The sequence below is a fragment of the Zootermopsis nevadensis genome, unplaced genomic scaffold, assembly GCF_977971745.1.
Source record: "Zootermopsis nevadensis isolate Lab colony 2312 unplaced genomic scaffold, Znev_1.0 Znev_ptg000022l, whole genome shotgun sequence".
Lineage (NCBI taxonomy): Eukaryota > Metazoa > Arthropoda > Insecta > Blattodea > Termopsidae > Zootermopsis > Zootermopsis nevadensis.
Genome location: NW_028259154.1, coordinates 23,383,125 through 23,397,265, shown reverse-complemented (window position 1 = coordinate 23,397,265; position 14,141 = coordinate 23,383,125). Strand labels below are relative to the sequence as shown.

General features: G+C 35.7%; 1 protein-coding gene across 20 annotated transcripts in view; it reads left to right on the top strand.

Moving 5' to 3' along the window:
* Positions 1-14,141, top strand: part of rg (A kinase anchor protein rugose) — a 400,245-nt gene that overhangs the window by 243,243 nt on the left and 142,861 nt on the right. For 12 of the 20 annotated variants that reach the window (XM_087353730.1, XM_087353732.1, XM_087353728.1 and 9 more), the window contains 13 exons: positions 4-194; positions 562-670; positions 827-908; positions 1,572-1,723; positions 1,859-2,023; positions 2,653-4,603; positions 5,353-5,527; positions 6,311-6,464; positions 7,202-7,381; positions 7,844-7,987; positions 9,331-9,423; positions 10,572-10,679; positions 11,636-11,831. In XM_087353730.1, coding sequence (XP_087209856.1) covers positions 4-194; positions 562-670; positions 827-908; positions 1,572-1,723; positions 1,859-2,023; positions 2,653-4,603; positions 5,353-5,527; positions 6,311-6,464; positions 7,202-7,381; positions 7,844-7,987; positions 9,331-9,423; positions 10,572-10,679; positions 11,636-11,831 — 3,700 coding nt within the window. The remainder of the gene's footprint in view (positions 1-3; positions 195-561; positions 671-826; positions 909-1,571; positions 1,724-1,858; positions 2,024-2,652; positions 4,604-5,352; positions 5,528-6,310; positions 6,465-7,201; positions 7,382-7,843; positions 7,988-9,330; positions 9,424-10,571; positions 10,680-11,635; positions 11,832-14,141) is intronic. The other 8 variants (XM_087353742.1, XM_087353745.1, XM_087353743.1 and 5 more) reach the window with 1 other exon arrangement.

Sequence of the window (14,141 nt, the reverse complement as noted above, 5' to 3'; positions counted from 1 at the left end):
CAGGATGAAAATTTACATGATGTGCTTCAGATGCTTATTTCCCTCATATCAGAGCATCCAGCTTCAATGGTGCCAGCTTTTGATGTAAAGCAGGGTGTTCGTACAATCTTTAAGTTGCTTGCAGCTGAGAGCCAGCTCATCAGGCTCCAAGCTCTCAAGCTTTTAGGATTCTTCCTCAGCCGCAGTACACACAAGTGAGTTACCAAAGTCTCTAATTACACTTACACTAATTTCTGTTTTAATCCAGTTTGAATTATTCAGTGCTGGATTCTTCTTTTGTAACTATACTATAAAAGATTCGGTTTCTTTTCTTCTTATTTGGTGAAAATTTGGATTGGGATCTTGTGGATCATGACATTGGACAAGATTACACAGGATCAAAACCCCAAAGAAAAAATTCCAGACAGGATTAATGCTGCTGACTTTATGATGATATCAAACAATTTCTTTCATCACATATAATTTTCCCAACACAGTGACTTGTTTCATACAGTTGAGCACTTATGAAATATTAAAACAAGAAAGGCATACTCATAATCCATTTTTTTATTAATGCTCTAGGAGGAAATATGATGTAATGAGTCCACACAACCTATATACTCTTCTGGCTGAACGTCTCCTTCTGAATGAGGAAACTCTCACCCTTCCAACATATAACGTTTTATATGAGGTGAGTTTACTAGAAACTGTCTGACATCATAATTTATCAATATAATAGAGAAGCATAAGATTGAGCATCAGTTTCATGGAAAGGAAATGAGTCATCATGAGACATTCCCTTTTCTTGCTGTTAGATGTGTTAAAAACATAAATCATGTGTTTACAGATCATGACAGAGCACATCAGCCAGCAGATTCTATACACACGCCACCCTGAGCCTGAGTCTCACTTCCGCCTGGAGAACCCAAGTGAGTATCTTCATTCTTGAAGTTTCTTCTTATTTTGGGGATTTTTACATGTTTGTGGGTTTGTAATTTTCATGCTTTATAACTTTTTGGCCGCTCTGTGCCCTATTCTTCATATTCCTTCCATCTTTCATGCTTTGGTATGTCAATCCATGTATGTACAAGCAATATTGCCTTGCAAAACAACTTCTTTTTCTTTTGTAAATATGTGATTGTCTCAAATGTATGTAAGGATGACTGATGTGAAGTGTGAAAAAACAAAGAATTTACATGAAAATTTAAAAAAATTCACAACATATTACACCCTAAAGCATTATTAATGGTAACCAGAAAATACCATTCCATAACTTCAAATAGTGTCTAAGATATTCACATTTATTCTGCATTCCCACTCTCAAGATGGCTGGTACTGGGCATTTAAATTCCCTGTGGGAAGCATGGTGGGTAATGTGTTAATATACTTCAAAATATAATTTAAAACAGTTGAAAAATAACTTAAGAAATACATTTTCACAAATCCCTTTCTCTCTGGTTTATTTTTCAGCATTTTGTTTTGAAAGTCAGTATACTTTAAAAGATACAGAATATGCCGTCTTATTTTTCATATTCCCGGACTCCATAAAAATTTCCCAAAATAACATTCATGTGGTTTGAAATTGTGTGCAGTGATTCTGAAAGTGGTGGCAACATTGGTGAGGCAGTCGAAACAGACAGAACAGCTGCTGGATGTGAAGAAGCTGTTTCTGTCTGATATGACTTTACTTTGCAACAACAATCGTGAGAACAGGCGCACAGTTCTGCAAATGTCTGTCTGGCAGGTGAGCTTGTCTTTTTAAATAAAATAAAATAATTTATATGTTAAAGACAACCTGCTTTGTAAGTTCTCACAAAATAAAAATATCTGGCAATTTGTGGTTGGAAGTATTTACTTATATCTGAAATTTCTGTTGCAGGAGTGGTTAATAGCAATGGCTTACATCCATCCAAAAAACTCGGAAGAGCAGAAGATTTCCGACATGGTATACTCTCTGTTTCGTATGCTTTTACATCATGCCATCAAGCATGAATATGGTGGATGGAGAGTCTGGGTTGATACTCTAGCCATCGTTCATTCCAAGGTTAGAGAGGCCATCTATGTTTGTGCTAGGTGTAGTATTAATATTTATAGGTTGATCCCAGGTAGTATTTATTGTCTACTTGTGTGTAATGTGTAGTATGAGAGTAACTTCTGACTTTTATCTGGACCCTGTTACCTCCATCTTTAGGATAGAAGTGACAAGAGCTGGGGGAAGATGTTGCTTTATGAAGGAAAATGGAGAAAATTTGTTACAGACTGAATGTAAAATTGGGACAGAATAGGAAACAAGAAAACAATATAATGGTCTTCATCAAGGCCACCATAGATATGAGTCAGGCTGAATTGTAAGCAGAGTTGCTGATCTTAATGAAATTGATGGTCAGTTGGGTTATCACAATATTTTTTGTTGTATCTTATATCCATTCAGTTTGCACCTGATTCCATTTAGTCTACCAACAAAAAGTAATATATTTAAATTTTAGTACAAATATTTCTTGCTGGTTTATTAGGTGCCCAGAATTCTACACCATAAATATACATTTCTGTGTACCACGTATCTTGCATGTTTGAATATAATACAGTTCTAGCGGCTGTACACATCACTTTCGTTATTTGTTGTTGACATTGTTATCATGCTGTCTCATATTCAAATAGTAAAAATATTTACAGGTCTCATATGAGGAATTCAAACTACAATTTGCTCAGATGTATGAACATTATGAGCGACAGCGATCAGATAACATCACAGATCCAGCTGTTCGTCAGCAGCGTCCAATCAGCACAATTTCAGGTTGGGACCAGCAGCATACCAACGGTTACCACACAAGACCTCCTGTCACATCTTGGTCGGGTCCGGCACTGCCACTTCCGGACTCTCAACCCACTAGTACGGCAGGTTCCGCAGTCTGTAGCTGTGATCTGGGTGGCCAGGATAGTGGACCTCTGATGCAAGAACCTCAGCAACAGGCAGTTCAAGGAGGTTTGGTAGGCTCTGTGTCTTGCACCTGTGACTTGGGATCACCTGATGGGCTTGGGGACAAGTGCAGTGCAGATGGATTGCTAGGGCTGGAAGAGGAGAAAGTTCCCAGTGATATTGTGTCCATCGGTTCAAGTACTTGTAACCTGTACAGTGAAGTGTGCAAGCCAGATTCAAATCTTATGCTGGAAGATGACCATGTCTCAGATACAGAAAATCTTGGGGAGAGTCTGCCAGCTTCTGAGGACCAAATTGTACCTGATAATGACCAGGGACAGGTTTACCCAGAAACACCAATATGTGAACCAAAGAAGCAAGTACTTAAAGAAAATTCTCATGACAGTCTTTCAGAAGAAATGGTGTACAAAGAAGATACTGATCTTGAAATTAAAAAGGCAGAATCTATATCTTCAAATCCAGCCAGTGAATTTGTTACGGCTGAAAGTTTTGCTGAAATTGTCAATAATTCACTGGAACAATTACAGCCAGTTACAATAGAAAAGCTTAGAAATAATGGTGACAAAGAGCAGGAGTGTCCAGTTAATGATGATTTGCCTGTCCACAACAAGCGTAATAGTAACACCACAGATCATTCTATAACAACCACATCAGACACGGAAAAAATGAATGATGAAGCTGAAAGTATTGCCCCAGTGGGCACTTCAAAATCTGAAACTGATAATCCTGCAGAGAAAAATGGCAAACTTACTGAAAGTTTTGATGAAGAAGTTGAATTGAATGATGAGCAAACCATGAAGGAATGCGTCGAACCACTGGATTTAGTCAGCCGTGAAGTTACCGTTCAAGTTGAACGTGAAATTGGTGACAGTGATACTTCAGAAGCATATTTGACACCAACTGACACTGCTGAAACAAGCACTGAAAAGAAGGAAACGGAGACTGAGGAATCTGAAGAAAGTAAACCTCTTTCTTCAGAGGCAGATGGAGAAGTTGTGAGGAGTAGTAATGGAAGTCCCTTAGAAGAAAAAACCAGCAGAGAAGAAACTGTGCTGATCCTTGCCAGAGGCAGTGAAGAGAAGAGTTGCTCAACAAGTGCTCATACTGCAAGTGACGAGGATGAGGCAAGGCTAGAGGGTAGGGAGTCTGGAGACATGTGTATGAAACTGTTGGAAAGAGTTGAGAGTGGTGCAAGGAATAATGGTGAGGGTCAGTTTCAGGACAAACATTTTAAAAGTGATAGTGATGGAACAGAAGATGAAGCGAAGGTAGATCATGTTGTGGAAGACATCGAATCTGCCCCAAATGAAGGTGCTGAAAGCATAGTGGAGTCATGTGAAGGTAATGACAATTTGCTAGATGTTGAGGTTGGAAAGCTGAGCGGTAGGGTGACAGACAATCACTTCAAAAGTGAGCCAGATACTACAAATTCTTATCAAGTGCCAAATGTTATCAGTACTGATTTTACTGAAACCTCCACAAACTGTGATCCAAACAGAACTGAACACCCTGTGCATGATGTCAGATCAAGCTCATTAGAGGAAGATTTGAATGTGGACATAAGGAAACAGACTCCAGAGGAGGTGGGAGGAGAACCAATCATTCTGCCATCTCACACTAGAAACTCTCCACAGAAGAGACCACACAGCGCATCCACCTCTACTCAGGTTGATCCTGTTCACTTTGGTAAGTTAATATTTGGCTTGATTTGTGTGTCATCCATCACTTTCATTGGGTTCACGTGTAAGGAATGAGAATTCTATTTAAGACTTGAGGTTCTCACAGCGGTGAATATGAAGATTTCTGTCTTCTGGGTTATTGCGCTGTGTAGTCTGGTCGACCAGACTACACAGCGCAATAACCCAGAAGACAGAAATCTTCAGAATTCTATTGTTTTTATTTGTTTTAGAAATGTCATTTGAATGGAAGTCTGCATATATATATATATATATATATATATAAAATGAGATTTTAAAATTTGAATTTTCATGAATACTGCTTAATTTTAAGTGTTATTTATTTAAACACAGTTTTCTTTCATGGATTAATGAGCTAAAACATGCAGCATTATAATGGTAATTTTCAAAATATTTAGTGTACTTGAGAACAGGGTGCTTCTTAATGATGTTGGGCAGTTTTATTTTGATGTCATATATTAGAGGGAGTTTATAAATTCTTTTGGCTTCTGTATTCTTAGTACTGATTGTGCTGTATCTGATTCTGAATATTGTTCTATTTTCACCTGTAAACTTTATTTGGATTTGATAACATTTGTCAGAGCTTCTCACATTATGAGACCCTCTTTTCTTACCTCTTCCCTGCCCCAAAATGAATGCTGATGCAGAATGCATTGTGCCATTCACAGTCTCAAAGAACATTCATTCAGTGTATGTCAGCATTTTCAGTCTGAAATTAAATCATATTTTGTATTTCAGAAACAAAACGCTCAAAGCCCTGTCCGGTGGTGCAGAATTCATCACGCCCCATGTTCAGTCCTGGTCCAACGAGACCCCCATTTCGTATTCCTGAATTCAAGTGGTCATATATCCACCAGCGTCTGTTGTCTGATGTGTTGTTTTCTTTGGAGACAGACATCCAGGTTTGGAGAAGGTATGAAACAGTATAGCCATATGGAAGATTACAATTTTAAATTGTAATAAAGTATTCAGCAAGTCATCTTGAGCGAAATGATCAGAACGGAAAGTGTCCATATTTTATTATATCACTAGCTCATGTGTTTTGAAAACTTTGTTACCAGATTATTAGGATTAAATAACATGATCCACCATGGAGAATATCAGTGTTTATGTGACTTGCCTGTAAAAATGAAATATTTTCTTTCAGAAACTGCACACCATATATAGGAATAACTGATAACTAAGATAAATTTTATTTCTTTAAACTGTCCATGTATTAAAGTTTTTATATTCTACAACAGTTTTGTAAGATTATTTATCTGAAATTTTTACAGACGAATGTTAGACTAAGAACCCGGAGTTTTCTGCATAGTAACCATCTGTAGCTATGATTGTTTTTCACTGATGAATTATGTTTTTAATTTATGTTTACTATAATTCTTTATTAGCATCACACAGCTTAATTTTTTACTGCATATTTTGTTATCACTGAAAACTTAGGTGGTGGTGTATTGCAACAGAACTGTATAAGCATCACATCAGCCAGAAAACAGTACACAAAGTGACAAGATTTGGGGTACACTATGTTGTACGTCTGCAAATATGGTCTTACAAAACATGTATAAATAAGTAAGATTATGTGAGATTTTGGGTTCTCATATAGGCAGGGACAAGATGATATCTTTTGGGATGTTGCACCATGTAGTCTGGTAGAAATTAACCAGTTTTGAATATATTTTTTTTTGTTTTGTTTCAGCCATTCAACAAAATCAGTATTAGATTTTGTCAACAGTAGTGAGAATGCCATATTTGTTGTGAACACAGTTCACTTAATCTCCCAACTAGCAGATAATCTGATCATAGCATGTGGAGGTCTTTTGCCGTTACTTGCATCAGCCACATCACCAAATGTAAGTTGCTCTGCAGTAAATTTAAGTAACTTATGTGTACAAGAAATTTAAGTGCAAATTTTTTTAACTTGTCAATCATGAGCACTTAATGTGGAAAATGTTTAGGAATAAAGGCATGAAGTGGTCTTAGGGGCCATGGTATCTAGTTTAGCCCTTTGGCATACCACTTAATTTTGTCTGTTCAAAGTATATAATGATTTTATGAAATTGTCCGAAATGAATTATGAACGTTATATATTGACATACTACATCCATAGTCCAATAAGTGAACTGTTTTCACTTTCATTATGTAATGTTTCTTAACAATAAAGTAACTAAGGACACCAAAATGCACATACGCAGCAGCTGCTAATGTCCGCCATTGAGTTAAATGAGAAACTAGACACTTAAAAAAATGAGTTATGATAGGATTCTGAAAAATATTAATTTATCAGTACAAAAAGAAATTGTATGTTTAGAGACTTTTAAAAATATGGGACAGTTGTGCTTGTTAATCCTAATAACAAGCCAATTAGAATTATTATTAGTGGATTTCTGGACTTTGTCCACCATCTGATATTCTGAATAGAACACAGCATTTCAGAAACTGGATCTGTTTCTGGCCTCAGGTGAAAGGATGGGGGAATACATACTCTGTTGGGTCCATTAGAAAGAGGTAGTTTCAGTCACAGGCTAATTAGGCCTAAAAGTAGGAATACAAACAACAAAAGTTTGAATACTTATGAAATTGTTTTCAGAGTGAACTTGATGTGATAGAGCCTACACAAGGAATGCCGATTGAGGTTGCAGTTTCATTCTTGCAACGCGTAGTAAACATGGCTGATGTCCTTATCTTCGCCAGTTCACTCAATTTTTGTGAACTAGAGGCAGAAAAGAACATGTCAAGTGGTGGCATTTTGCGTCAGTGTCTCCGACTGGTAAGCTAATGTCTCGTGTAGTATATTGAATGGTTTTATGTCTAGATTCTGTGTATTTGTATCATGTGTCATAGTCTTCCCAATTTATTATTCACAGACATCCTTTCATTTTAAGGTTATAAGTCTTCACTTCCTCCAAGCATAACCTGAGTCAGCACCTTACAACCACTGCCACTTCCACATCCTTCCCACTTCATCATTTACAATTATTTTCCCATTCAACACTGTCATAGTCTAAGCAGTTGAAAAGCATCATGAAGTGGACCACCAAATTAATCTCCTATTCAGTGCTGTAGTAATCAGTGCATCTTCAAAATAAAAGCAAAAGATTTCATGGAAGTTCACCCATCTGCAGATTTGTACTTGAGGATATATTTGACTTGAGTCTATCTGTATCTCTCTCTCTCTCTCTCTCTCTACTGTCTTCTATACTGTTCTCATGGTTCTCCTGCTGTGTTACAGGTGTGCACATGTGCTGTGCGCAATTGCCTTGAGTGCAAGGAGCGTAGCCGTCCATTCTCCACCTTGTCTCCACCTGCACTCGGCAGTAGTAACAAAGCAGCTCATCTGCAGTCACTGATTCGCGGTGTTCAAGCATCGCCAAAGGTACTGCAATATTCACTTATACACTGTTTATATAAATGCATGCATTTAAATGTGTTTAATAAATATTTGCTGTTAGGAATCTATTATTTAAAAGAAAAATATGCTTCATAAAACTTTTTTATTTAAAATATATTTTCTCTTAACAGTTGTCATAATCTTTGTGTAAAGTGACATAAATACATACAGTAGTCCCTTGCAAAATTTCAGTGGTTATTATCCCGTCTAAACCTGCAATAAAGACACTTATTGTTTACAAGCGATGGTCTATTGAAACTGGGGCCAAGGGGGGTTGCACAGCTATGATTGTAGCATAAGTACAACATACAGAAGGTGGAAAAAGAAAGCTGTTTCTGCTACTTATTAAGCATCATGCCATGAAGAGATAAGATGTAGTGGAGGTATAGCTCCACTGTTTCTTGACCTTGGCATTAGATGGAGGTGGGTGATCAGCTGTGTGCTCCAGCTACTTTACTCACGGAGATAAGGTCCCTGGTACCCATTGATTATTGTCTGGGTGGGCCACAGAACCTGACTGGATGCAGAGGCTAAGAGAAATAATCTCTTGTCCCTGCTGGGAATTGAACCCTGGTCACTGAGCCTGTAGTCATTTACAAAACTGACTGAGCTTGAGGTGGTGAAAATGTTGGTAAGTAGAGCAATGTGGAGTCCACACTCTTCGAACAAAGCACATTAGCATAGCTTCAGTTCTGAAGACTTATTTCTAGTCTCAGCCAGGTTGCCAACTGTCTGCTCTGAGAGGTTTTTCTGTGGTTTTCTCAGTCTCTTGAAGTAAGTGCCAGGATCTTAATTTGATTTAGGTCTTCCAAACCCATAGATACCTACCAATTAATATCTGTTCTCATATAGTTTACCTATGTAGTTGAAATAGTATAATTAAATAATTTTAATAACATACACCTTCAGGGTTCCTCATTTATCTGTGGGCCATTAAATGAGGGCAATAATAATAATGGAGGATGCTTATTTGCACTTTTCATCTTGTTTCTGTGGTCCAAAGATTTCCTTAGCTGCATGGAAAATATGGGTGCTGAAAACTTGGTATTTCTGGTGGTAAAATGCATATAATTTATTAACCAGACACTGAAAGCAATGCTTGATAAAAACATTCTTAGTAAGGGACTACTGTATAGAAATATTTTTAAAAACTGCAAATTATTACACAGAATCTGTTGTGTAAGAATAAAGATAGTAAATATAAAGAGAAAATATTCCTCTGAGCAACGATATTGGTGTTGTGTAATTAACATGTAAAAGCAGTAACTAAAAATGTAAAAAGATTTATATTATTAAAACATTTCTTTTGAAATTATGTTTCTTTTTAGCAGGCAGTGGGCTCTGTCAAACAAATTGCTTCAACACCTCAGCCATTGCCAGCCACTTTGAAGTCGAAAAAAGGAATGCAGTATATTAAAAATGTAAAACAGTAAGAAATACTCACAACCCATTGCCAGTTACAGCCAAGCGTAGTGAAATGCATTTGACTATGTGTTCCTCATCATACTTTTTAAACTTGGCTGAATGTAAATGAATAATTGTTGTTCTGTAATTATTTTCAAAAATGACTATAGTCCCACTGCCCTTCATTTTGTAGAGAATTTTGTTGTTGTTGTTGTTGTTGTTGTTGGTCTGCCTTTATTTGGAATGTAACCCTTTCAGTGCCACAGTGTTACAAGTCATGCATCCCCTCTTGACTGTTCTTTTAAGTAAAATTTACTTTTTAGTTTGCATATGCAAATATAACTTTCCTGCATGGAGGAAATATTAAAAAAGTTTGTTATTTGTAATTGGTGAGCTACATGGTATTCTGGTTATTAACATCAGGCTGTAGTTCAGAATCCTTTTAATAACATGAAATAAATTTTACCACAGTGACAGGTTTTTCCAAATTTTCTGGTAAAAAAAGGCTGCTGAAAGTGCTGTAGAAACTGTATTCAATAACAAACAGCAGCATAAAAGCATAGATATTATTTCTGGAGATACTGCATTTTAGAAAGTGATTCCATACTGTTGCTCATTCAAACTGCATTCTGGATAGCTTTGGTATTGTTTATGATTAACACAAGCAAGATTAGTGTTGGGGATGTATGAAAAATCTGTTTAACAGAAGGTTGTAGGTTCTAGTGTGTTGGATAATACAACTTTTACTGCAGTTTTTTTTTCAAAATGTTCCATTCACCTGAAAGTGCTTTAGTTAATTGTAGTCACTATTTTAAAATCAGTGAGTAGTCGAGATATTATGTTCATGCCATTAAATTTTTTCTCTTTCTTTCTATGATTATGAGAGAAAGTGTGTAATATTTGACGGCTGGGCTCTTTGAACAGACTTCCTGATGTGAAATAGAGAAATAGAAGGCCCAGTTATGCTGTGCAGGTTTGATGTAAAGGACTTGAATTTAATGAGAAATGTGTGTTGATCTGACCCAGTCAGCACAGTACATGTGGTTTGGCACTGAAAGTGTTTACTTAATATTTATTTCTCTAATGTGTTTGTGTAGTATTATTGACAATGTTAAATGCTATTTAGATGATTTGTGGCTTGATATAATTATTTTGTGTCCTACAGAATATTGTCGAAAACTTAATAAGTCAGTCAAGTCCTGTGAAGGATCCGGAGAAATTATTGCAAGATATGGATGTCAATAGATTGCGAGCTGTCATCTACAGGGATGTGGTGAGTTAGCTTTGGCTTCTTTGTTTGTATCAGTTTGTCTCTGACTGATTGTAAGTCTCCAGGGTATCTAAAAATGGAGACTGAAGAAAGATTAAAAATCGAAAGTAATTGTTATTGCTGTTAACTAATGATTGTTGTGAAAACTTCTGTTTTTATTTGGTTTGTGACATTGCTACTGAAAAACAAAAGCTATCTTGCAATATCTTATGGAAAAATTCTATATAATATGTTTGAAAGCTTCCATAGGAAAAAAAATTCTGCATAAATGTAAGATCCGTAGGACCATGAAGTCAGTTCACAATAATGAGAATTCCCTGGAAACTAGCACAATTGCATTATTGTGAGTAAACTGATGAGTGGTAATGTGAACATTTCATAATTAAATAAGAACCACTTAAGTGACTCATCCCTTTTTCAGTGTTTGAGGTTGTCATTTTCCAAGAAGTTTCCAAACCAAAATTTTGTATTCATTTCTTACCTCCATATAAGTTACATCTCAAGAACTTTAAAGATTTCTTTACCCTATATGACATATAAATTCCAAGGTTCCTTATTGTGTAATTTTACTAATTATCTTATTATTTCATCTTCCTTAGTAAATAATTCTTCTTTGTGAATAATTTATGTTCTTTCTTCAGAGCAAGAGACCATATTCAAAATCATGTAGAGTGACTATGAAAATTGTTAAATAATATACAAGGACAGTTCAGATTTTACCCCAATTTTTTCTTCTTCTCATTTTGTCCATTTGCTGACAACAGATTGTAAGAATTTTGTGCTGCATGGATGAGACAGGCGTGTGCGTGTAATCGGTAAATACATCTAGAAGACTGATGAATATGAAACACATAAGACAATTTATTAACATTGATTGACCAACATTCTAAGTTCTGGATCAAATTCTAACTGCTCGTGCATTTAAGTAAATCACACAAAACATTAAATTGTTCTCACAGGAGGAGACCAAACAAGCTCAATTCCTGTCTCTCGCCATTGTCTACTTCATCTCAGTGTTGATGGTATCCAAGTACAGGGATATTCTGGAGCCCCCGCTAACACCTCGGCCACCAAGCCCCACAGCACCCACGGCTGCAACGTCATTACGTAGCAATGGAGGATCACATCATGGAGGCAGCGCAAGCAGTCCTCCAGGTAGGTTTGCTTATATTCCTCACTTTATTTTAATTTATTTTGTTCATTCTCTGTTGTATTTGAAATGTCCTTTTTCTCCACTGGCCCAGAGTTGCTACTCATCCTTGACCAATATGCAGAAATTTTTACATGTGTACACAAGGAAGAGTGGAAAACAAGTTTAATTAGTTCTTTAACTAGTCCGTTATTTAGTATTGTCAGTTTCTTGTATGTATGTAAGACCATATGGAGTATAATTGTCACTGTGTTCTAACAACATTGCAGAAAAATATTTTAATATTTATTACAATTGGAGGCAAATCTGATAAGATGTACATGTTACGTTCAAGTTTTGCACAAGAGCAAAATATCTATGAACTATTACAGAAAACTTGTTTTTATAAATTACATTTCTGTTGAGTTTTTATGTAAAATTGCTATCATGAATTATTGTGAATTGTTAGTACCTTATTATTTTGGTTTAATACAATGCTTTCCTAATCTGTTGAACTCTATTTTGCAGTAGTAATATTATAAATTACACAAGGCATAGTGCTTAATAAATTTAAATCAAATATGTAATGCTAATATTGTCTCTGTTTAATTTTTGGAGAGTGGTTATAAAAGTACTGAATCAAGTTCCTCCAAAGAAATCTTCAAGTTTTTCTTTGTCTTGTAGGGCCTGAAAAATATTTATTTAAATTCTGTTCTTGACCTTGTAGACTTACATTTTCCTTAGTACCCTGTTCTCAAATGCTTTCAATCAATGTTCTTCCTGTAGGGTAAAAGGCAAGTTTCAGGCACATACAAAACAACAGGTAAAATTATAGTCTTGTATATTCTAATTTGTATATTTTTAGATAGGTGATGAGAAGTCAAAATATTCTGACCTGAATGATAGCATTCCATGAATTTAATCTCCACTTAAGTTTACCATGAATGAACTTTTGATTTATTATTGTTATTTCCAAATATTTTATTATGCTTCATGGAGCTAGTTAAATCATGCTATGGTCCATCTCAAACAGTAGGTCACTGACCAACAGTTGGTCACAAGGATTTAGACTTTCGTGAATTTCAAGATTTGTGTCTACAAATAGTATAAGAGGAACTGCATGAAGTTCTGACATTTGTCAGAGTGATTCTTCATGTGTGATATTCACCATACTAGATTGCTGAATGTAACTTGACCCGGGAATACAAGGTCAAAAATTGAAAAGTGGGGTCAGGAAATTTAATTTTGTTATGCATGAAGATTACTTAGAATTCCTAGTAATTTATGTTAATATTTACAGCAAATTCAACAAAATCTGCATATCATTTATTGCACCTAGCATCTTAAGAGAGACTGGCACTGAAATGGTTGTGTTGGCACTGATTTAGCAGTCATTTGTTGTGCCAAAGCATTCACAATACATAGCGGTGTTCACACAGCATAAATTGATTCCATATTGCTTTGTGGCCTACAAAACGAAGTTGTTGGTAGTGTTTCTCGAATAAGATGTGGCTTCTTCCTTTAAAATCTGTAAATAAATCTTACAGAACACCTTGCATTTGAGATCTTATCACTCACTGGGCATAGGTGAGTGGTCAACTTCATACCCTGGACACTTTGGCACCACCACCAATCCCAACACCCACCCCACCATGCTGGCATTTATTAATGTGAATATTTTATGAGAAACATATTTTAGTTACATTCAGTTTTGAAATACATTTAGACATAAAACACCAGATTATTTGGATATACACAGTTATTAAACCCAGAAGAAATTTGTAATATTATGTAAGTTGTCAATACTCGGGTGCACCAATCTTCTGTAAGTTTTTTGCTCTTATAGTGTCTAAATCCATATACTGTTGATGAAAGAAATTTTATAAATGTCTAATGTAGATTAGTCATAGGTATCTGACATATCATTTTGCATTTGTACATCTTACTGCCCTGAAATGCTAGAGGTGGAAACTCGGTAGTGTCATGAAATTGTCATAAATTGATATATACAGATCTAGTCCGCATTTTCACTTCTTTTGTAGGCCTCATATTTCATATTTTTCCTCATATATTGTTAAATGTGTAAACCATGGAAATGATTCAAAGAAATGTTATTTACTCTTAATGAGATCTGTATTTGCTGCATGATTCACTGTTTTTTTAAAAAAAAACACATAAAAATTGATTTGAGCTTTATGTAAATTGATAACACTGGTAAACCAATCAAATCTGTCTGCTGCCTTTTAGTGTAGACTTCCAATACCAAGTTAGGTTAAAAATTCGGACAAACATGACCTCTCTTGTATGCATTTACTTCATACACAAAACAGTGGAAG